General features: G+C 36.1%; 1 protein-coding gene across 5 annotated transcripts in view; it reads right to left on the bottom strand.

Annotated features, from left to right (window-relative positions):
* Positions 1–25645, bottom strand: part of NAALADL2 (N-acetylated alpha-linked acidic dipeptidase like 2) — a 1315864-nt gene that overhangs the window by 870865 nt on the left and 419354 nt on the right. The window contains exon 1 of one of the 5 annotated variants that reach the window (XM_087861406.1): positions 18558–18909. The exons of 1 other annotated variant lie outside the window; for it this stretch is intronic. Coding sequence is in view for 3 of the 4 variants with exons in the window: in XM_045788670.2 (XP_045644626.2) it covers positions 18558–18600 (43 nt within the window). In the remaining variant the exon portion in view is untranslated. Of the gene's footprint in view, positions 1–18557; positions 18910–25645 lie in introns of those variants that run through there. 3 more of the 5 variants (XM_045788670.2, XM_087861408.1, XM_087861409.1) reach the window with 3 other exon arrangements.

Here is a 25645-nt window from a genome sequence, read left to right as displayed (position 1 = left end):
GGAACATGTTCTTTCATGCAATTTTAGGAAGTTTTTTCTGCCTAGGCCATAAATTTTCCTAGAGGAAAAAAAATTTAACAGTTTGGTCCAATCCTATTAAGATGCAAATGATAATAATATCAAGATTTACTTGGGAAAAAATTTTTCATTAATATGTCAAAGTCTTTTATCCAGGTTCTCATCTACCAATCAATAATTCACTACATACTCAGTTCAAGTATTATGTTTAATCATTTAAATACTGTTTTTCATCAAAGAATCTTATAAATTGTATTCTTGAAGATCTTATTACATTGTGCCTACATATTTATCACTCTATTATATATTCAGAGTTAATTGCAAAGTCATTTCAAAATCAAATGCTAAGTAACCAAATTTGAGGGTTCCAGGATATCACTTTGTATTCTCCTTTAAGATGATTTCCTGTCAAATGTATACATATGTGCTAACATTTCAATAGAACACTCTTGGTTTTAGAAGTAACCTAAAATCATCATATGTAACGCCATGAGTCTCTCCTATAATTAGGAAGATATCTCCCTAATTAGTAGTAATTCAATTTAATGCTGGGCTCTATCTGCTTATAAGGAATTTGCTATCTTGTGATAGTAAATTCGTTTTTCTTAGAAAGAAAACTCACGTTATCTTTAAACTATACAAAAAGTCCTTCTTTACATTCAGCTAAAACTCTTGCCTCGTAGTTACTATTTATTGGTTCTTGTACTTCCGCCCTGCAATTCTACTTAACAATTCTAATTTATATTCAACATTATATATCTTCAAACACTTAAGATAGCTATAGACACTAAAAGCTATGGCTCTCTAACCTAAGGAAAACATATTTATAATAAAAGAATCCCCAAAATCAAAGCTGAAATGTAATAAAACTAAACCTGGAAGTAAATGGTTATATTCAAAATGACATTTTTATTTTGTTGTTGGGTTTGGTATTTTTTGTTTTGTGTGTGAGGGGCTGGGGCAAGGGGGCTTTTTCCATATGCCTAATACTGAGCACAGACTGAGGAAATCTCTATTCACTCAAATGCTGATTCATAAAAGGAGGCTTGTATTCAAGATAACCAGAGAGCAATTTAATTTAGCTCTAAAAATACATTGGTAAACTTCATAAATTTGCTAACTGTTATACCAAGATACAATTACCAAGATACAAAATTTGATAGAGAAAGGAGGCAAAAGAGTATCTGCATAGATGCAAAATATATGAGAAAAGAAGTCAAAGACTCAGTCATTTGTTGGAATGGCACAGGTTATGGACTGAATGTTGTGCCCCCCCTCCCCAAAAACTCATATGCCAAAGCCCAAACCCCCAATATGATGGCATCTGGGGTGGGACCTTTGAGAGGTAATTGGGTTTAGCTGAGGTCATGAAGGTAGGGCCCCATGATTTGATGAGTGTCCTTACAGGAAAAGGAAGAGAGAATGGATTGATCTCTCCTTCTCTGTGGTGGGAGGACACAAGAGAAGGCAGCCATCTGCAAGCCAGGAAGAGGGTTCTCACCAGGAGAGGAATCTTCAGGTACCTTGATCTTGGTCTTCTCAGTTTCTGGAACTGTGAGAAACAACTGTCTGGGATTTAAGGCAGCCAGCCTACGCTATTTCTTTATAGCAGCCTGAGCGAAGACAATACACAACTAAGACCGCAGTCCAAAATACCTCCCTTGAGGCCACCCTACAAAACACGACTGTTAAAATGCAATATAACAGAGGAAGATTTAAAAAAAAATCAGTAACATAGTCAATAGAATTCATTCTGCTATAAAGATTTTCAGGCTAGGGAATTCCAGGTATGACCCAGTGAAGGAGGAAAAATTAAGGAGGCCAGTAAAATACGACCTTAACTTTAAATCTCAACAGATGTCATCTATGTCACATTTCTGAAGTATGTAGAGCAAATACTATCACACAAAAACTTACACTTGCAATTCCACCACGAAAAATATAACATTTTACTGTGAAGAATTTTATTAGATCACTTTACGCTAAAGTTTCATAAGAGGGTTATACGATGGGAGGGACAGAGGGGAAAGAGGCTAAAGGATGATTAGCCATATTAGAAAGGAAATGTAGCAAATAAGCTGAAGAGTAAAAACAAAAACTTCAATTACTCCACAATTGTTTTCATGGGTCTTGTCTCTCTTGTTGTTTTACTCTGATGGAGTCTTAAAATAAGAACTCAAACCCTATTCAGTATCCTTCCCTACCTCTGCACATACCATAATGAAGAGAGGAGATTCTTACTCTTTTGTGTAAAATGTATCATTCTGCTGCAGTCCAAGATTATGTGTGCCATTAATATCTGATTATATTAAAACGAATATATAGTATATATTACAACATGTGATGGAATTAAATCTGGTTGAAATATTAGATTTTTATATAAGCCTCAAAATATAACATTCTATTTTTTCCAAAAGATCACAGGATTTCCTTTTAAGTCATTTGTAGGTGGACTAGTAACCAAAAGTCAAACATTAAAGTATTAATAGAAGCACTATAAAGGTATTTTTATTTCTCCCAAGCATTTATATCTATAGATAGCACTTTTACATTAGTTTTAATGGTCCATGTGAAATAAAAAATAGGCAGATAACACTCTACCTTAATCTACACTGGCAATATGTTATTTTATTTTGAGATTGTTTTTAAGTGCTGATCAAAAAAGTGCAGAAAATTCTTTGCATTACATTTTTATATTGCAAATTACAATTATTTTACTCACAATTAAGGGACACAGAATTTTTTTTCCTTAGGATATATATTTTTGTTTCTCTGGGGAAAAGCTAATAAACCTTAACATGAATGTATACGGACACCTAGTGAATTACACAATTTTTGATAGAGAAAAGACTTTAGCAATCATCTTAATGCCATCTGGATTATGAATTCATTTGATGAAACCTATTTCCCTGTATCTTAAAAATGTATTTGAACACAAAAATCCTTAATCTGGGGTTTCTCAACTGGTGGTCCACAGAAAGATTTTGAGAAGTCCACATCTCTGTGTGCGAAAATTTCTATGCAAATGGTTGTGTACATATACAGAGTGAATGATTATTTTATCATCAAAATCCACTTTTCTACTCCTGTTTTTTGAGTATTTCTGAATATTAGTGAGCAAGGCAACATTTGTATTAAGTTTATTTTGTTCCATGTAAAATGTCAGCCAGCCTAGAAGTAGAGAGGCTGACACCAAGGGCTCAATGTGTTCTTTAAATGGTTTGGATGACGATGGATTTTTTTTTCCCCAACCATGAATTTTAACAAACCAGGCTCTCTGTCCTCCTGGCAGCTGAGTGAGTTGTTCAGCAGTCAAAAAATCACATCTCCCAAGACAGATACTTACTGCCTTGACTCATATAAATAGGACACTTGTAAAATATTTAAGGAGCAAAAAAATACCTTGAGTTGCAATGTATTTCGTTGATGTAGACTCCCAGTCAAAGTTGTTTTTCGTGAGCACTCACCAACTCAATGATGCTTTTATATGCATGCAGATTGTCCTTAAACCCCAGAACCCTAGGTGTAATCTCTTGAGGCCAATATTTGCCATGACATGTCATTCACATAAACCGCCTGCAGTCATATCACACATGTTTTGTCAACCTATACATTCTTAATCGCTTTGCTGTGCACCTGCTGCAATGCAACCTGTCAATTTGGCAGGAAAGAGGGCCAGGAAATCCCCATGCTGCCTTCTTGTCCACTATGCAAGTATTTTAACTTGACTCATTAAGGATCAGTAGGGGAGACTGGAGTCAAGAGGCACTGATATTCTGTTCTGATGTAAGAGCAAATTTGTAAAGAAAATCTGGGGCTTGCTACAAAAGCAGCTCACCTAAACTGTGGTTAACATCTTTGACATGTGCTCATGGGCTCACGTGCAATCTGGTGAATGGGCACAAAGCCGAGATTATAAAGGCACACATGTTCTGAGATGAAGTAAAAACAGCACACAACCATCCACTCTGTTTAAAAGTTAGCTAGCCTTAAAACTCAACTCTAATCAGGGGATTGTAAAACATGTTTTATGCCAGTCCAGAAAAACAAAGTCAGCACTCCAGTAGCTATGTTTACTGGATGCATAATAGGAACTAATAACTAAAAATTTTCAAAGACACTAGTCATTCCACAATGCCTTTGTACAAAGGGTTTCTTATCCCTGAAGTAAACTGTCCATTTATTTGGCTGGGGAACTCTTCATTTAAGAAGGAATCAAATACCACCTCTCTGCTTAAACTTTTCTCTCTCCAATTATTTTCTTTTAGGCATTAAGACTTGTGCACATATGGAACTTAATTGTTTTAGATACTATTGTGGTAATAAAATAAGGTAACTTAAATAACATCTCCAGGATTGGTACTTTGCATATAGTAGCCTTCCTATATCTCCTTTTACAAACATAAACTTTAAAATGCCTAAATCAAGCAGAGAAAGACAATTATCATATGGTTTCACTCATTTATGGAACATAAGAAATAGGAAGATCGGTAGGAGAAGGAAGGGAAGAATGAAGGGGGTGTAAACAGAAGGGGTAATGAACCATGAGAGACTGTGGACTCTGGGAAACAAACTGAGGGCTTCAGAGGGGACGGGGTGAGGGGATTGGGATAGGCCAGTGATGGGTATTAAGGAGGGCACATATTGCATGGTGCACTGGGTGTTATATGCAAATAATGAATCATGGAACACTACATCAGAAACTAAGGATATACTGTATGGTGACTAACATAATAAAAAATAATTAATAAAAAATAAAATAAAATGCCTAAATCCCGTGACTAATATTTGTTCAGAGGCACTAAACTGGCTAAGGCACTTTATCTCACATAATTCTCAATGCATAGCCTTCAAAAAAGTTATAATGCATTTGAGAGACAATCTACACCCATCATTGGTTTCTCTTCAATGTTGACGATTAAAACAAAAAATAATTTGGGTTTGGTGGGTGCCTGGGTGGCTCAGTCAGTTAAGCGTCCGACTCTTGATATTGGCTTAGGTCATGATCTCAGGGCTGTGAGATCAAGCCCCATGTCTGGCTCCATACTCAGTGTGGAATCTGCTTGAGATTCTCTCTCTCCCTCTGCCCCTCCCCTTGCTCACACTCTCCCTCACCCTCAAAATTTAAAAAATAAATAAATTGGGTTTGAAAATTTTGCTTACACCTGACGTGTCTAACAATTAACTGCCTATAACTTATCCCTACAAGACTATACCCTCATATGTGCAGAAGTTTCAGTGGAAGCTAGATAGCAGCCTCCAAATTAAAGCATAGTTCAAAGAAAATTGCACTCTTCATTATAAAGAAATAGACTTCTATATTTCAAAAATCATATTTTGAGTTTTAGGGGTTTTCTAATATAAACCTCAAATAAATTGATTTGTGCAAACCATTGCATCCAGAGCCACTAAGCGCATTATGTACATGGAATTCTTAACAGACTCTTCAACCAAGGGATTTAATTACACCTTGGGTTAAGAAGTAAAGGGTAGGGAAGAAATGGCTGAAGATTACTACACATTAGTTCCCAGTGTGAGAAGGTGGGGTGCCCTGTGGCAAGAAAAGTCCATATAGACTCCCCACTGATGTTCTCAAAATAGCATCTTTAATGGCTGGTGTTATATAGATACTGAGATCTCCGAACTGACCACACAAGGCATTACAGTATCCCAATTAAATGACCATACCTTTAATTAAATTCCAAAGTTCAAGACAGAGTAATTCTAGAATGTTATTATAGAGTTCTGAAGCTCCATAAGCAAGATATATATCTACATAAGATAGATACATATCTATCTATATACATGTAAACATAGGGATACACATACACACACACAGAGTAGACTATGAGCTGCTCTTTCCATGACTCATTCCATGTAGTTTCAATAGTTCCTAATAATAAGTCTGGTACATAGTCATATGTCAATAAATATTTGTTGAATGAACAACTGCATAAATTTCGTATGTTCAAATTTAAATACAAATCTACTTACATTAAATGCTCTAAATTTGAAAGAATTTCCAACTTGCTGAAAATGACAAGAAGCCCATATCTATCCAAGACCATCATCACAGGAGTATTACAGACTTGTTTGGAAAAACTTAAACATATTTTTTTAAAGTTCCCGATTAAGTCCTCCTATTTCTGTATTAAAATATTAGAGATAATCAAGAGTATCATTAGAGAATGACTTTTTCTTAAAACAAGGTAAGGTATTTCTTAACTCAGATGTGTGATCCTAGTTTCAGCAGAAAGTTGTTTAGAGGAGATGATCTTTACATCTCCTAACATTTAAGTAACAAATACAACCAAAAACATCATTTATTGTGCATGTACTATCTTTGATTCCTCTGAAATTCTTCTCTTTGAGTCTGTATGTCATACTTTCACTGGCTACAGAACAAGAAAGAAACAACTTTCTGATGTCAGATGCTGAAGATCAATAGCTATTTCCCAAAGTTTATAGCATAATTAAAATGTGTAACAGGAATAATTTTCCCTTTAAACCCTAAGGCTAAGCCTAGAATTATTGACTAAGTCAAAGTTATGTGGTGTAACATTTTTTATTATGTTTATGGATAATATAAAGGAGTTTATGGCTTTTACATGTAATTTGTTAAGTTAAGAACACTGAAGAGGAAATATCCATTACATCAGCAAAGCATCAATTGTTTAAAAACCTTTTTAAAGTGTATTTTGTAGAGGTAAATCTATATTCCTTTATACCATTTGTGGTCAACTAAAACTTCAAACTGAAGGTTAATGGTCAAAACATTCTTGAATTTAGTAGAACCCATTTACTTCAAACTACTTCTTCAGAGCTTTATCACCTTCAATAAAAGTTCCAGGAATCCAGGTATGATGGAAATAAAGGATGTGTGACTAGGTAGAACAAGAGGAATCAGGATGTATCCAAACAGGAAACACTATTTGTATACATGAGGTTATGTGAGTTTGCGTAAAATACAGTATCTATAGAAAAGCAGATACATCAGCCATAGAATGGACTGGGAATAAAATATTTTCTCAAGTAAGAAAAATTAACAGCCACTAATTTTTGTATATGGATATAAATGACAACTATTTGAAACATTCTTTGGGCAGTCCTGTGCTTTTGTTTTTGCTTGTTTCTGTTGTTTTTGTTTTAAAGGTAGCTCTTTTCAAATGGTACACCTGGGAAATGTAGTGATTAAGAAACAATGAAGCCAGATATATACTAGATTCAAATCGTAGCTTTGTCACTCATTGGTATTTACTAAATGTCCAATTTTATTACTTGCCCTTTTCATTATTATCAATAAAAATAACATAACCATACAAACTCTATTATGAATCACTATTCAAGGGTCTCAAAATTCGGAGCAGATAAAAACTGATCCAACTTTACTTTGATTTCTTCAAATAGAGCCAAATGGAAGTGGGTCTCTATCATCCCAAAGTCTCATAGGTCTGTAATATTCATGGTATATGGCCAATGTTACATACTTACACTTTTCAAATGTTACATAGATGAGAAGATAGCAGTATAAAAGCTTATGCCAGTAAAACCGGGTGTTCCATTATTTTTCAAAAGCTGGATGATTTTATAATAAAATGTACTCCCTCTTCCAGTTCTCCTATAGTCCAGGGGCATGCACTCTGAAGATAACTAGCTGGAGTAGGCTTACTGGGTGGTGCTACATGTTAAAGTGTAAATCTTCCAGAATAACAATCTCTAACTCTGCATACAAGCCAGTAACACACACTCACTCTCATCTCCATGAAAACTGGCTTAATAATCGGCCAGCATTTTCTTTTTTCCTATGCTTTCCCCTACTGGCACAATCTCCTAATTTCTCTGAGGCTGCTTCAGGCCAAACCTTTTATTTTTCTTTCATGGAATCAACATCCCACATGTAGCCCCACCCTAACTCTCAGCAGGATGAACTTGTCCTTTACTACAAAGACACAGTTCATCTGGAATAAGCTGCATCACCCACTCTGCTCTATAACTCAGGGAATCTGTCATTATACTCACTCTTCCTATTCTTTCTTATAGAAAGTTGCCCTCCTGCTCTTTAAAGTTATTCTAATGATAAAAAATAACTAGGGATGACTGGGTGGCTCAATCAGTTGAGCATCTGCCTTTGGCTCAGGTCATGATCCCAAGGTCCTGGGACTGAGCCCCAGGTCGTAGGACTCCCTGCTCAGCAGGGAGTCTGCTTTTCCCTCTCCCTCTGCTCCCCTGCCCGCCGCTCACACTCTGTCTCTAGCTTTTTCTCTCTAAAAATAAATAAAATCTTAAAAAAAAAAAAGGAAGTTACTCTAATGAGTAACTCATCTTCATCAGACACACCCTTCACCTTCTCCCCTGACTCTGCTTCCTCATTTGTGAAAAGTGAAAATCTTATCTACTCTTAGCACTGTGGTGATGGAACTACCTTCTTCGCTCACTCTTCTGTCTCCCACTTCCCAGCTATGGCCGTTTCCAATGGCACAATTCATCGAACAGCTCCTACAGCCTGATCTTACAACTGTCTTTGCCTTTCATCTCATTCTTGATTATTTTCAAATTGTTTCTTCCTCATGCCCCACCTTAATGCTGGTTTTGAATCACCAGATCCTACCTATTTGAACCATTCTGATGTTCGATCTCCTTCACTCTTTTCTAGAGAAATCCCCAATCTGCATTCCCTGAAAACGCTGTCATCTGTATCTTCTTTTTTTCCCATCATCCCATCTCCATTTCTTTCATTTCTGCTCGCATTTCAGATGTTAGTGTTTTCTATCACCAGTTTTCCTGTCCTCCTTCAACATCTATCTTTGTTTAACCTCACCCACCCCCGGTGGCATGTAGGACTTCAGTTTTAGTAATTTCCAGCTCTTGAATTCCACCCTAGTACTCTCTCCCAAGGCCTAACATCCTTTTTGCGATTTAAGTCCTGGACATTTTCATCAATATATAATACTTATAGTTTAAAATCAGTTTCTTTGAAACAATTTCCTATTTCTATTCCTAAACTGTTCCCCATCCTGCATCCCCTAAATCAGCTAACAGGACTATTTTCTCTGTCACCTAAGCCAGAAACCTAGTTTTCATAAGCTCTTCCTTCCGCTGCACTCAATACAAGTGAACACCAATTTAACCTCAAGTATCACTCAAATTTCTTTTATTTGAATTTTGTCAAATCCCACCATTAGTACATGAACTAAGTTTTCCTTACTATGTGATGAGGGACAATGATGAAGATGAATTTGAAATTGAGCAGGAAGGCAGCTTTCTTTGTAGCAACAAAGATATAGTCATATAATTATTTTCATTTGAGTCTATATTCTTCATTGGGTGGTTATGAAGCTTAAATATATTGAATACTTGGAACTCTCTCTGGCACACAGTATACACTTAATACATGTTTTCCTCATCAGCACAACATAAACTCTTTGAGAGCTCATCTAACCCCAACCAAAGTTACAAACTAGAGAAATAAGAAGGAACAAATTCTTTAATTTTGAAAGACAACACACTGCTCCCAATCTCCTAGAAAAGGCTCAAATTTCAATGATTATTTTTCTAGAAAAATGTCTCTTTCCATTTTAAGACTTTTTTATTTGGCTTTTTTTTTTTTTTTTTAGTTAAGACTTGTTTTATTTCATTTGTATTTACCATGTTAAGTGACTACTACTTTATGCTCAACTAAATTTCATGTTAGAATAAACATAAGTTGCACAGACACACAGGAATAATAGTATGAGTTTTATGTTTGTTTGTTTTCTGAACATATTAAATTTATTGAAAATATAGTATGTGTTAGTGTGGTTCTTGTCAGCCATGGTCTCTCATCTCAGAGACAGAACATTTATTGCTAGGAAATAGGCAATACACAAAAATACCAAAAAAAAAAAAAAGGCTCATGGTGAGCTATTAAAAGAATTAAAATTAAACATTAAGATAAAATAGCTGCTCTAGTTTGAAAGACTACAGAAGGTATCACTGAGATGATATTTGATCTGAGAACTGAATGACAAAAAGAAACAACCCATAGGCAGGTGTTTGAGATCTCCGTTTGGTGTGTTTACTGGTGAAAGAAAGGCCAAAATTGTGAGATTCAAATAATCTTAGTAAATTTCTCTTTGACTTAGTTCCCAATAAATTCTAGTTCTTTCCTCTTTAGTATGAATGTGATTATAAAGACAAATTATTTACTATTGAATCAACATAAGTAAATGCAAATTTCATGTGAAGACTACCTTTACAGAACGTTAACTAAGTACCAATGTTATTGTGGATTATGTTATCAAGTCACATAAGAGAATATATAATTTGGTAATTACTAATTCCTAGAAATATAAACAATATTATAAGTTTTCTAATCAAGAAGAAATATAATGACTAAAAGAAATCCACAGAAGACAAATGGTAAACTGAAAAGAATATAAAATATGAACCTAATACTCATGAGAACTCAGGCTTAAGAATAAAAACATTATTATTATTTTCTTTTTTTCACCCCAATTCCTGTCTATCCATATCAAAAATAGAAACTTAAGGTAATATCATTACCCCAGTGCACTTGAAGTTTCTAAAGTTTCTAAAGAAGATTTATAGTGCAACATACATATTATCAATACCAATGTGCTCTTCTCTATTCTTCTTCTCTGTCCCTGCACACCTACTCCCCGATCCCCAACCGAATCTGCCATAGTTAATGTACAGAAACCTACAGTTAACCAAAATAAACATAAAACATAAAACATCTATACAAAATCCAGTAAAAACTGCAGGAGAGACACTTGAGTAATATCATATGCTTATAAAATATATAGCAGCCTAATTTTCAAAATGAGTTTTTATATTCTGAAATTTTAGTAATGTTAGTATTTCAATCATGTAAACATTTAGATATCAAGTCTACTTCTTAACTATTCTTTTGTTTTCTTTTCCTTTCTTTTTATTTTCAGATTACCCGTTTGAAATATTTTCTATATAAACTTTCCTCTGACAAATATCTGGTAGGGTAGTGGAACAGCTTAAGGAGCTCAAAAGAGAATCAACCATCGCAAGATTCCAAGATGAGTTAAATAACACCATTTTCTTTGTCTCTATAACTCTTAGCTTTATTTCCCCTCTCTTCTAGCCAGGCTTGACCCCTGCCATCCACAGAAATTATTCCTATGTCTGTTGCCATTTCTATGCATCCCTTGAATAACTGAAACATTTTTTGTATCATTTGAACCACATAAGTCTTAAAACCAATTTCTTACTTTCTTTTGGCTGCTGGGAAGCTTGAAAACAAATTTGTGACCTGTTTGGTAGCTGTGTAGAATGTTCTAGTGCATATTTTACATACAACATTTTAACTGTTATTTTAACCTTATTTTTTAAATTATGTTTACTTATTTATAGCCTATTTCAAAGTATTATTTTTGGGAAAATTCTTTTGTTTTCAATAAGAGAAGAATAAAGCATGTAAAGAAATGGATAGATAGAATTTCTATGCCTTGTCTCTGTCATTTATTTTGCCAGGGAAGACTTTCTTCCTTCTGGCCACTTATTCTACTTTCCCAAAACTCCCAGAGCCAGTTTACATCATATCTCCTCTATGAAACTCTCCATAAATTCCTAGGTTTCCCTATAAATTCTTAGATACTATCTGTGGTTATAATGATATCAAGAATTGTGTGGCAATTCTTTTTGTAGCAAAGTCCATTTTTCCACCTCTGAAACGGACCACCAAAAAATGTTGATGTGATGAAGAATTTTTTTTTTCAAGATTTATTAGTAGTTTAAGGGAAGATAGGATTTGTCTGTGATTGCATTAAATGTCCATAAACAAAGAGGAAAATAAAGCATAGTGACCCTTCATCTCTCTCTGCTTCTCACATCTCGTTTTCAAAGGAACTTATTTTTGGGCACCTGGGTGGCTCAGTCGGGTAAACATCTGCCTTTGGCTCAGGTTATGATCCCAGGGTCCTGGGACTGAGCCCCATGTTGGGCTCCCTGCTTGGTAGGGAGTCTGCTTCTCCTTCTGCCCCTCCCCCCACCCCACCCCGCTTCTTCTCTCTCTCTCAAATAAATAAATAAAATCTAAAACAAACAAACAACAACAAAACAAAACAAAACAAAAACCAAAGGAACTTATTTTTGAGAAGACAGAAGAATCACAGAGATGGAATGGTTTCAAGAGTTTAGTCAGTTCTCAAAAAATGAATCATTTACCAAGGTCTGAAGTCACACAGCAAAGTTGACTGTGTTGCTTAACAGGTGTATATGCACAACTTTTGCAAGTTCATATGAATTGCATTAAGTTCAGTAGTTTATCTTTCAAAATACTTCTCTTTGGGACTTTTTTAGTAGATAGGATTTCATACTATCCTCTGACTCTTTTTTTTTTTTTTGGTACACAATACACATCTTGCATTACAGTGACCGGGGATTTAAAGAGGGCAGGTGAATTGCTTTTAATTAATTATAAGGGCATTTTTGAATGCACCTCCCCAAATGTTCAACTATGGAGATGATTAGACATCTATCAACAAAGCAACAAAATAGCCCTGGCAAATTAAACTATTTACACATACTTTTCCTGAAAAGATATTAGAAGCTCAAGGGACCAAACGGAAGCTCAATACCCTTTTAAGGGTTTTCATCCTAATCACACTTTCTTTGCAATCTTGTCAGTCACCCGTTTTCTCTTCACTTATGTAGCAAGTACAATACCTTGCAATAATAAGTCAAGTATGTGCTTGGTTAATCCTCCCTGATACAAAAAAAGGCTGACTTGCTGTCCTACTCAATTAGCTATATTTGTTTAAACTCTTTCCAAAACTAGAGTATAGGCATACAATGTAATAATTATAAGGTGTTTATACATGTACAATCATCAGATCATTACTTGCACCCTTTGTTTTATTTCTTTAAGGAAAGGAAACAGATACAAAGACAGTTCCAACCTTTTAAATACATGGAAAAATTTTAATTGCATTATTAATAATAATGTTTAAACAATCAAGTCATCCTGTAGGTATGTATCACCTTCTTTTCAAGATTTTATAGTGACTTTAATTAAAACTTAAAATGTTTCCCTTTAAAACAATTTCGGTGCCGTAAAATATCATTTAAATCAAAGGGGATTAAACCGTGCTTTTCAGAACATTCAAACGTCTACAAACAAACTCTAAATTTCATAGTGCTTGAGAATTGGCCTTCCCCCAACAGCAGGTTTTAACTGAGTACCATGTTTAACCACGTTTATCTCATGTTCCATTTAAGTACACTGCTTGCTGTTTTATTTCTAGTAAGGTAAAGAGCCTATTTCCTTTTAGAAGACGAGAAAAAAAAAAAGAGGTCCTCAGCTCAGTTATGCTGCTTTCATTAACTATTTCTTATACATTATTCAGAGTTCATCTCCTAATCTCATTGCCTACTCCAGGGATTCTCTGTCTGATATCTGGGGAAAATCCCCCAGCCAACTTCACAGGCACCTTTGCCTAACCCATTCAGGTCAGACTCACCTGGGATTTCATGCCTTGACATTTTCTGCAATTTTACTTGCTCCAAATGTGCTCAAATTTATCCTTAGATAAAAAGGTCTTTTCAGCAGAGCTTCGGAACTCCAAAACGCCCTGTTGCCTTAATATGTAAATTTCAACTCCAAAATGTCTCGGGTCTTCAAGTGTTCCAACCTATCAATTAGAGCTAGTGGAAGCCTTCCTCCTGGATCAAGAAGTCCAACAAGAGCTTCTTGCACTTCTACTTAAAAATGCTGTTAAAGTTCTATAGGCTGGGAAGGAGCAGTCATAAACTGGTTAGTCCTCTTTGGGGTTTTAGAAAGATTTCAAGGCACTCACAGGCATGGTTTACAATGATGAATGCAGAGATACTTTTTCCACCACGAAAAGTAAACATGCACACCAAACCAGTATGACAGGTTGGGGTATACAGTACTGCTGCCCTCAGGCTGCAATTTAGAAGCACAGACACTAAGGCACCTTCCTGCCTAGATTTTTTTTCTTCTTTTCATAGACCAGCAGAATAAGTATAATTTCTTAAAAAAAAAAAAAAAAAAAAAAAGGCTGTATCATGAGAAACATGATGCATTCAATTCCTGTGTGTCTGGACTTTCAAGCTGACTCCTCTTGGCTGTGATGAAAGTCAAGTAAACGTCTTAAAAGCCAATGTAACTTTTATGGAGTCAAAAAAAATCCCAAGTCTGGATGGACCAGTCCCATAATAGCCTGACTGAATACTGGACAATCCTTTCCAGGCCATAACGATAGAAACTAAAAGGTGTCAATACTGAAAGCACTCATAAGCCTGATGTTCCCTTTTGAAATAGGAAAGTAAATGCCTCCAGAATGTAATGTGCCAAATTCCTCTATGAAATTACAGGCTCTGGGCAGCGAGGGTGGAGATCTGGGTTCTGGCAACTGCTTCTGAGAAATCAAGGGTAATTTTCTTACCTTCATAGGATCTGTTTGCTACTCTACAAAGTAAAAATATCAGACTTGAGGCCTTTTAAGCTCCCTCATACCTTGAAAATGTTAAGATTCTATAGAGTTTTTTTCTCCCCTAACTCTGACAGCCAAATTCTCCTTCAGTGGGTTGTTGGAAAGTCCTCTCTTCCCCACTGACAGCTTTTTAGAACTAGCCTTGGGTTCCATAGGGTCTAGCCAACTCTCCTGTACTTTGAGACATTTTCCCCCCTGAGCTCTAGTCTTTTGTAGCCTGGAGAGTAGGGGTTTCCTAGATCTAGAAAACTAAAAAGAACTGGGGTAGGAAGGAGATCTATAATTAGAAGATACTCAAAAACATCTGAGCGGTTTTAAGTGGATGGCCTGAGTGACAAGGGTGTGTTGAGCAGTCCAGGGGAGACCCCCACTCAAAGAAAGTACTCTCAAGGTTGTCTCAGCATTGAACTCAGAGACACCTTTTATTGAAATAATTCCAAAGATGAATTTATATACCATATCCTTTCCAAAGTAGCAGGTGGCTTTGGACATGCTTTGATCAAGGAAGAAGAGGAAGAAAATAAAATGGAAAAGGCTCATGTGGACTGAGTTGCCAAGGTAGGAGGGACTCAGTGGATGAAGGACCTAACTGGATAGTGATAGCTTCTTTCTCTTTCTTACAATCCTTGCTAGGGTCTGCTCTGCCTGCTACTAAGAATCTCAGAATAGAAAATGTACATCCTTCCTGACAGGCAAGGCAGGTAAGGGGCCCTTTTGTGCCCAAGTGTAGCCTCTAGAAAAATCTTAACCTAAGGAATTTTCCAGGTAGCTGCTAGCCAGAAAGGAAGTTGCCACCTTCCTGTTGTTTCAGTCACAGCCTTTCACTGCTATCACAGACTGACCTGGTGTTACTCAGTGGTACATGTGAGTTTTCAGGGATTGTGCAAGGAAATGCAGCTTATACAATGCTCAACAAATACAATGATTAGAAAGCTTTTGCCCCCATTCCCATTGCCACATTATTTATATATTTTATTTATATTTTCAAAAATAAGAAAAAGAAATCTAGCATTTTATCCTGTCCTGGATAATTCTATTTTATGAAACCTGAGAATATTATGAGCCTTCTCATATAAATCTGTACATTATTCTCTGTAGAGTTACTTTTCACTAGGACTGAAAGGAAGAGATTGCTTTTTATGTTTGAAAAGATAATTGAGATCTGTTCCCATGTAGCTGAAGATAACCTTGGAACAAGTTCACTTTCATTTGGGAAAAAATAGGTTCCCAATACTAACCAGGGTACCCTCAACTGGCTTCCTGGGTATAAAACCTACAGTCTTTTGACAATGTCTACGGCTAGTCCTCCAAGTTGTGACTAGACCTGGTCACAGTATAGACACATGGCATTAGAAAACCACTATTCAAAGCACATGATAGAGTTCTAATGATAATCTGCTAACACTTATCTTCATAACCAAAAAATTTAAGTCATCCATTGTTTAAGTATAAAAACAAAGTATTTGAATACAGCATGCTTATTTGTAAGCTAAGCTGATAATAATTAGTATTAATTCAGAGAACTTCAGGATCCTTTTATAAATATTGCTGAGTCAAAGGCAAAGTTAAACATTTCAAAATGCCTTTTTCATTTACTTCAATAATTTTTAAACTCAATCTGAGTTTTAGGACAGGGTATTGCACAGAAAACAAAATAATGCTAGAGCATTCCATAAATGAAGATTCCAGAAGATAGTCTGATTTGTTTTCTAAGGTATTAAATTTACCAAATATCCTACCTCCACACACATAAAGCTGAAAATTATCCCCATGGTACTTTCCTTTATAATTAAAAAAAAAAAAATCCAGAAATAATTTAAAGCCAACAACTGAAGTACCCTCACTTATCATTAGCTCTCTCCATTACGAACTCACTTAATAATTTTAAGGCAAATACAACTGGAACAGAAGCATTGCAATATTCCAAAGAGATGGATCCGAACTACTTGTAGACCCACCAAGGGTACATTTCAACTCAGATAGAACAACACAGTTCTCATTGAAAAGTTTTCACAGAACTCACAAGGGAAAACCCCTTGAGCTAGAACTGAGCTCACAAGCATCTCTCAACTACAGAAGGTTTATGAATATAGCACATGATTTTCTAACTCAAAACATAACACTCAAATTATTCACTACAGCTCTTGTTTGAAATTCTATGTTTTTTTCTGCTATATACTAATTATTAATTCTGACAGTAAGTGTATGTGTGTGTGTGAGTGTATATATGTAGTCCCCCTTTTATAGTGGGACATATTACCAAAAACATAACATACATACAACTGCCAGAAAAAAAGGAAAAACAAAACAGAAAATCTATACACATTCTAGGGCTCTAAAATAAGAAGTAAATATTACCGATGATCCTGACACAGAGAAGAGGCCAGGTTACTCCTCAGTTTATAAGCTCTGAACACAGACACCGGTGATGCGCACGCAGAGTCTACGACAGGCTATTTAGGTGGTTGCCAAATAGTCATACATATTTTATACAAAATCATCGTTACATGAACAATATTAACAATCTACATACTTCCTATATACTTTTCCAAGGAAAGACTTTATACAAAGTATATGTTATAATTACATACATAATATTTTCTCCATAAAACACATATAAATGAATTTCATAGAATTAAGCTAAATAAGTCTTTTAGCTTGTTTTTCTTCAATAGAATGCACTAAACGACTTTCTATTAATCTTTGAAAGTGCTTGATAATAGCATTTTATTTATTTATTTTTTAAAAAATTGTATTTGAGAGAGAGTGAGAGACAGAGTGTGAGCACGAGCAGGAGGGGAGCAGCAGAGGGAGAGGGAGAAGCAGCCTCCACACTGAGCAGGGAGCCCGACGCGGGGCTTGATCCCAGGATCCTGAGATCATGACCTGAGCCGAAGGCAGACACTTAACCAACTGAGCCGTGCAGGCACCCCGATAATAGCATTTTATGCATTATTTAACAAAATGTTTGTAGGAAACATACAGAAATAAAATAAGATTCTGGGATTCTTAAGCAAGTTTAGTGAAGAAAGGATTAAAGAAAATAAAGAAAAAACACAGGCATTCTGGAGGATAATTTAACTTCAGAAAACGGACGCTTTATGACCAGGCATGTCTATGATCATCTTACTGTTATTCTCATACGTGTTACATGTATGTAACATGTAGTTACATGTTTGATTATAAGCAATAAATAGAAAACTGGGTGGTCTGGGGATTTTCTTGGTGGTAGGATCAGAAGAACATAATTAAATAAAAATGTCATTAGCCGTCGATTAAAAAATATCTTGATCAAAATGTCTCTTGTAAAGGTGACAAACAATTCATAAGACATTAGACTACTAGAAATCATAGCAACAAATAAGCATTATGTCAATTTGTATTTTTTTTAAGAAGGAAGTTTCCTCACTCAAAAAAGTGAAATGTGTGATCAACCTTGTACTGTTTCTGTCAACAAACCTAACCATAGAAGCCTAGTCAAGCCAGTGTCAACAAAGCCAATCCCTTCAAAGGACAAAGGTATCTGACTGATTAAGTAAGACCTGTAAAATAAACCCCCTCTCCCCAACTGCTTTGCTCTCCTCTGAGATCCTGTTTTCTACCTTTAAAAAATAGTTGTATTAATATATTAATACAAGGACACTTAGCTGGTAAACCCCAGATATCGCAAAACTTAATTACAAATAAAAATGCTACAAGTAGAGACAAAAAACTGTATTCTGTCAATGTTGGAAAAGATCTGCATTACAAGTTGGTCACACCATTTCTCCAGCATTACATTGGAAGGTAAAGATAATGCTTTCCCCACTCTCCACCAAATTTGGGTTTCTGTGCTGGTGGCGTCGTGGAGCCCAAGAGCCAGCCAGCTTCTTTTGAAACAAGAAAAATCCCCACCTCTTTTCCTCACCCTCAAAGCACACCTTGAAACTCGGCAGGGGCACACGCAGGCGCACGTGCGCGAGCTTGCACACACACACGCACGCACACACTTTGTAACAGAAACTGCTTAAATGTCTGATTGGAGACACTTCAGAGACTGTTGGAACTTACCTTGCAAAGATGTGTTAGGTAAACTCGCTTCATTCTCTCCCATTTTGTTATTTCTTTTTAAAGGGGGCCAAGCAGTTTCAAGTTGCGTCAGTTACCTTGCAAGCTTGGTGACCTTCTGACTTTCTCCTCAGTACTGTAACAGTATACTACCTGCTTTCTTCTGTGAATAATTACCATTCTGCTTCCTGAATTACCTGGGCTTGCAGGACCTGTTTTGCTGTGAAATGAGATCACATCCTTTGATCCAATGTACTGCTATTAATGTCTGTTTCACAAAATGTGGCTTTCAGTTTTGACATTAACTTTTAATTCTCTACTTTCACTTTAGTCTAAAACATATTTACATTTTCCCTGAGTGTCGATATTACCAACACACCATGGTGCAGAGCCACAGTTTTATTTGTTTTTTAATGTTCCCGATCTGCTTCTCGTATGGAAATAAAAATTTAAAGTGAATTTTGCAATGTTCATTAAAAAAAAAAAAAATACAGAGACCTAAGGAGCAGCACAGGAATCAGTTGCGTGCAGTGGTGGAAAGACAGTCTCTGGAGTACCTCCAGTCCTAGCTATGGAACTGTGAGGGCTATACCTTCTCTGAGTCTCAGTTTCCTCAAAATGGGGTTGATATCTATTTCAGAAGGTTTTTATGAAGATTGAAAGCAATCATGTATGTGCTAAACACTGTGAATGGCAGATGATAAACACAACACAGGCAGCATTTTTCCTACTCCCCTCCACTTCCTTTTCATCTCCTTCCTTCTTTCCCTCTTGTCCTTCTTCCATCTGACAAGAGCAAAGTATTCCCAAAAAGAGCACTCATGTCACTATGTCCTGACATCATTTGTCCTACTTATCAATCGAGAGCTCTTAGACAAACAATCCAGTCTGATTCCAGAGTACCTCAAGGTCCTCATTTGTAAAAGGATACTGATATTTGCAGTGTCTTTTTACTAGGAACATAACAAGTATTAAACTATTGTGCTTCAAACAAAAATAATCTCTAGCAAAGATAAGCAATAAATTGGAGATTTATCTTTATTCATTTCTAAAAGTGAGAGAGGAATAGATCACAAAAATAAATCAATTTATTTAAGCTCTGTCTCCCATAAGATGTCCAGAATAAAAAACAATTTCTATTTTCTCCCTCCAGAATTCCTTAAATTTTAGCTTTTTTCAGACTGGTTAAAAAAAAAAAATTGAGGCTCAAGCACCTTTCTCCTTGAACAGTTCTTTAATTTTCAATTTGGAAAGAATCTGTATACCATGTTTGCTAGCTCATGAATAAAAAAGAAATTGATTATATAAGTTATGTAAACAGAAAAGGTAAACTAGAATAGTTATTCTCAAAAATATTAGAAATGAAAACAAACGTGACATAAAAAAATCCCCATCACAGGGGCACCTGGGTGGCACAGTTAAGTGACCAACTCTTGGTTTCAGCTCAGGTCATGATCTCAGGGTCATGAGATCAAGCCCTGAGTCAGCCTCTGCACTCAGCTCAGATTCTGCTTGAGTTTCTCCCTCTCCCTCTGCCCTTGCCCACTGCGTACATGCGCGTGTGTGCTCTCTCTCACTCTCGCTCTCTAAAATACATGTCTTTTTAAAAAAATCCTCATCACAGTTAATTTACACTTCTCTCTTTCATTACCTCTCTGGGTCTCAGTTTCTTCATCTATAAATTGATCTGGAACATTTACTCAGTCCCATTCTCTCATTATAAATACCAAAACCTCTGATTTAAAATCTAAGGGTGGTTTGTTCCAGAATAGAGTACTCTTTGCCTAGTAAAATTGCATAATGTTAATATATATACCATGCTACATACTTTACCAAATGTAACCTGAAGTTGAATGTTTGCCAATAAAACACCATTATCATCACATTCGGACTCCCTGCCTCAACAGGAGAAACACATATCAATCCTCCTTCATTATAACAGCTTGGAAATGTATTCACATATTAGGCCCAGGCACCCAAAATTAGTCAATAACCAGTGTAAAACAACCATTATCTACCAGCTGAATTATGGAGTGTTTGAAGTTACAATGAAAGTAGAATAGAAAAGTCCTATTTTTGAGCAGAGGAAAAACATAAAAACACCAGAAATCCCAAAAGTGCTTATCGTTGCCCAGAAAGTAACATAAATATACACTCAGTTATACTGAAATAGCTTCAACACTTACAAAGTACCATGCACTCAGTTACTCACTCTCTCTCGTGTGCCTCATATGTTTGGAAGATTCTTCCTTCATCACTTTCTCTTTGTCTGACTAATTCAAATGCAGGAATTCTTCATGAACCTAATCTTGGTTGAGGCTTCTTCTATATGCTCCCAGATGCCTCTTAACAACTTGGAACTTTTCCTTTCACCATGGCTCTTATCATATTGTGTTGTATGTACCGCTTATTTCTGTCCTCGTGAGCTGCTGTGTGAGAGACCTCTTCTGTGCCCACTACTGTATCCCTAAAACTGTTCAAGGTAGCACAGTTCCTGCCACATATTATGCCTTCACAGTTTGTATAAAGATGAATAAAATTACCATCATCACAAAAAGTGAATTAAAGGATCTCAAAGGAAAGAAGGACATAGATTAGCAAAGAAGATGATGAAAGATATTACAGGAGGGAAAAATGCCAAAATAAATTTCAAAAGTGAAAGGAAGTGGGGTTAACTAGTTAGGTTTATCTGCAAGAGTAAACAATTAGGAGCTAGAAGGATAAAAGAGATGAGGACATGTATGAGAATTTTCAAAAAAGTATCAAAGAGAAATAAATGAAAGAGAAAAAAATATATACAGTGAATCCATTAGTTTAACACACACACACACACACACACACACACACACACACACACACAACCAAAAACAAACACTGGTAGCATTAGCTAGACTAGCTTTACTGAATGGTGAAAGGAATACTAACTATAAAATCAAGATTTTTGGAATATTGGAAAGAGAGTCTATGAGAGTGACTGCGTCCTCCATGTGCATTCCGAGACAATGCAGTAAAAATTACCCAGCACATTTTTTAAACAACTTAGATGACTTAAAAGAAAACAACATTTACAACCATATCAGCTTTCTGTATTTCTACCATTCTATTTCTAAAGCAAACTTCAAGGAGAGAGTGGCCACAGAAAGTTATAAATGCTATCCTTCATCCTTCAGTTTGACAGTTCTATGTAGAAATTAAACAAGAGGAAGAAACCAATGTTGAAGTTTAAACCTGTTATGGGTAGTTATTAAAGTGATTATGTAGTTCTGTTTTTCAAGGGAAGATACATGTGAAAATTTGAAAAAAAAATTATGAAGTGGTTATTCAAAATTCTGAATGTTGGCGCTGTCTTATAAAACATGGAGTCCTGGGTATGTAAAATGTTACACATTTAATAATTACACAGACCTGGGGGCACCTGGGTGGCACAGCAGTTAAGCGTCTGCCTTCGGCTCAGGGCGTGATCCCAGCATTATGGGATCAAGCCCCACATCAGGCTCCTCCCCTATGAGCCTGCTTCTTCCTCTCCCACTCGCCCTGCTTTTGTTCCCTCTCTCGCTGGCTGTCTCTCTCTCTGTCGGATAAATAAATAAAATCTTTAAAAAAAAATAAAAAATAATTACACAGACCTGGTACTTCTCAATGAAAATTATAACAGTAGGGGAACAAATAATTTGGTCAAAACCATAAATATCCACAGATAGAAAAGGATTAGAACTCTTAAAACTATTATCCTAGAAGCTACTATGAGGAGGAAAGTCCATGTTCAGGAACCAGAATGAATTTCTGGGACTGTAGTTTCAAGAATTAGGTAGAGGTACTTAAAGAGTGCCAAAATATACCACCCCAAAATATGTCTCATTGGCATTTGGATATTTTTTAGAGAGGGAGAGAGAAAATCCAACATGGAGCCCCACACACGACTAGATCTCATGACCCTGAGATCATAACCTGAACTGAAATCAAGAGTCAGATGCTTAACCAACTGAGCCACTCAGGCACCCTGGATTATTTTGATCTAAAAGGCCTTGAGAACCAAAAGACACAGGAAAAGTTCTTTACCTCTCTTCACTGCCTAAAAATAGAGTATACATTTCTTCTTTTATAAAGAAAATTTACATGTATAAAGGAAATTTCCATTTGTAAAAGTTTCTCCTTAACAGGAACAGAACTAGTCCTGGAGACAATCTTACCACTTGAGAAACAACCCTTCCTTAGCATACATTTTCTTGCTTCACTTTTCCATAACTTGCCTCCCATCCCCAGAAGCCCCACACCCCTTTCCATTGGTTAGTGTAAGATGGTATAAACCTCAATCATCTGGCTCCCTCAGTCTCATTTCCTTGTGAGACTCCCATGCAAATCTACATAATTTCTCTCTCCCTCCCCCTCTCTCTCATTAATCTCTTTTATCAGTTTGCTCAAGGGTTCAGTGAGTGAAACTGGGAGAGTAGAAGTTAAAGGTTTTTCCTCCCATGTATGCTCTTTTCTCAAGAACATACACAGGTGGTGTTTATTTCATGCATTTTAGAATAAAGTAAACCTAGTTCCTATACAGTTGTACTCCAATGTTTAAATTTTTCGGTCTTTTTTCTTCGTCTATAAAGTAGAACCAGGTAACAGTATTCTGAAAGAATTAAATGACATCATATTTAAATGCTCAACATGGTGGGGCTCCTGGCTGGCTCAGCCTATAGAGCATGTAACTCTTGATCTCAGGGTTGTGAGTTCAAGCCCCACATTATGGGGCAAAGACCTTACTTAAAAATGAATGAATGAATGAATGAATGAATGCATGCATGCATGCTCAACATGGTGTCAGGCAAGTGATAGGATAGTTCTTAAATATCACCTCAACACAGATCCTCAATCTGGTCAAACCATCCCAAATCTAACAAATATTTTCCAATGTTGAGAATTGATAGGACATAAAATTTTCTGAACTAAGCTTACTTTTCTTAAATTTCTCTTTTTTTTCTTTTTTTTAAGATTTATTTGTCAGAGAGAGAGAGAGAGAGCACAAACAGGGGGAGCAGCAGGCAGAGGGAGAAGTAGGCTCCCTGCTGAGCAAGGAGCCCGATGCATAACTCGATCCCAGGATCCCGGGATCATGACCCAAGCCGAAGGCAGATGCTTAACCGACTGAGCCACCCAGGCATCCCATTAAATTTCTTTCTTGATTAAAATAGAGGTGTCAACAGTGTAAAAATGGTGAAGTTTGCACCTTGATACCATTAATGAGACATTTGGCTTAGACCCAGGCATTTCATCACTTAGCATTTTTGATTAAAGATTCTTTGTTGAAGCTGAAATTCTGTTGTTTGATTGTAGCCAAGAATTTCTAGGTTGGGACTGTCTGATCCTTATAGCTGCTAAATACTTTTGAGTCCTACCAGAAATAAGACAGTTAGCTAAACCAGGAAGGGGGGAGAATGCATATACTGTACAGGAAGAATGGGTAGAAATAAACAAGATTTTCTCATGCTTAGGAATACTGGCTGAACATATCCTCTTCCAGATCTGGGTATTACCAGATACACAGTTGCCCTAGACAGAAATTTAGGATTTATCCTTAGCTCTATCCTCCCACATTTCCCGAATAGTCACAAAGTCCTAAAATTCTATGTCCTAAATGTCATTGAAATTCACCTCCTTAACTTTCCGTATTCTCTAGGTAAGGCCATTATCATCTCTTGCCAAGACAGAAACTCCCTAAATGAATTCTCCCTTTCCTTTAATCCACCTTTTCTGTACCTGTAGTCATCTAGCAGATAGAGTGACCTTCCTAAAACAGTCATGCCATTTCCATGATCACGTATGTTCACTGTTCCCACAACCCACTCAACATTATCACCACCATCCCACTGACTCCTAACCCTCCATTAGCATCTAGTTCATCTAACATCTAGTTTAACTTAGGCTTCTCTGACATTCCCAAGCCATCCGATGCTAATTCTAAATAGTTGAATACATAATCACATTTACTTTTATACCTGTGAATATATATATAGCTAGTCAAAATAAATTAAGGCATACTCAGTGCTTTGTATTAGGATTGACTGCTGGGCAAAAATAACCTAATTAAACTTTTAATTCTCTCTTTTTTTTTTCATAAAATTGGCATACAGAATCTTAAGAAAATCTGTATTGATGGAGAACAAAGAAAGTAACTGCTTCTTTCAGTAGTAAGACATATCCATTAACAAGGAAACAAGCAATAATGACAAGGAGAGTATTGTCATTTTCACGATCTTTCCACTACAGTCTTATTAAATGAAGTAGCCAAGGAACTATATAAACTATCTTCTAACACACACATGCACATACAACAGAGTTGCTTAACAATTACTGGTGGTTTATAGGTTATTTCACATAATTAAGATATACAGTGACTCATCTAAAAATAACAGACACATGGAGATGCCAAGTTGGAAGTCAGGTGGGAGTGATGTAAAAAGCAGTCTAATTTGCTGCTGGGAACAACACTCTTCTAGATTGTGGAAGAACTTTATAACAAAACATTAAATACAAGCTTATAGCCATAGTATATAGTGACTTATACACTTTTTATGAGGATCTCATGAAGTCTTGGCTTACATGCCAGAAAATTTTAAAGTAATATTCTCTTATTAGCAATTTCAGCCTCATCCATATGAGTCTGATAGTGGGAAGACTAGCTGTGATAGTCATCTAAGTATCATTTGAAAAAGAGAAAATAGTAACGTTTCAGTGTATATTTAATTCTATCATGGAACTATAAAATGAAGTACACACACAGAAATACTTGATTAATCTATATAGAACTATTCCACAAACCGGGCAAAACTACCCTCAAGAGGAACCCCAAGGAAAGCATTAAAGGAAGATACATGATAACTGCCTGAATCAGTGTAGAATGATGGACTTTTCAATTTGAGAATATCAGGACATGTTAAAAATCTACAATAAGGCTGGAAAAAAACTCCAGCTAAAACCCTAGAACACCAAGGTTTAATAGGAATACCGAACTGATGGAATGATTTCTTTAATCCTTTAAAATGCAATGAGAATGCTTAAATGATATTAGTTTGGAGATAAGTTTATTTGCTCAAAAC

The sequence above is a fragment of the Ursus americanus genome, chromosome 4, assembly GCF_024610735.1.
Source record: "Ursus americanus isolate L20-20 chromosome 4, mUrsAme1.1.p, whole genome shotgun sequence".
Classification (NCBI taxonomy): domain Eukaryota; kingdom Metazoa; phylum Chordata; class Mammalia; order Carnivora; family Ursidae; genus Ursus; species Ursus americanus.
The sequence above is the reverse complement of the archived record's forward strand: the minus strand, read 5'-3'. Positions and strand labels throughout refer to the sequence as shown.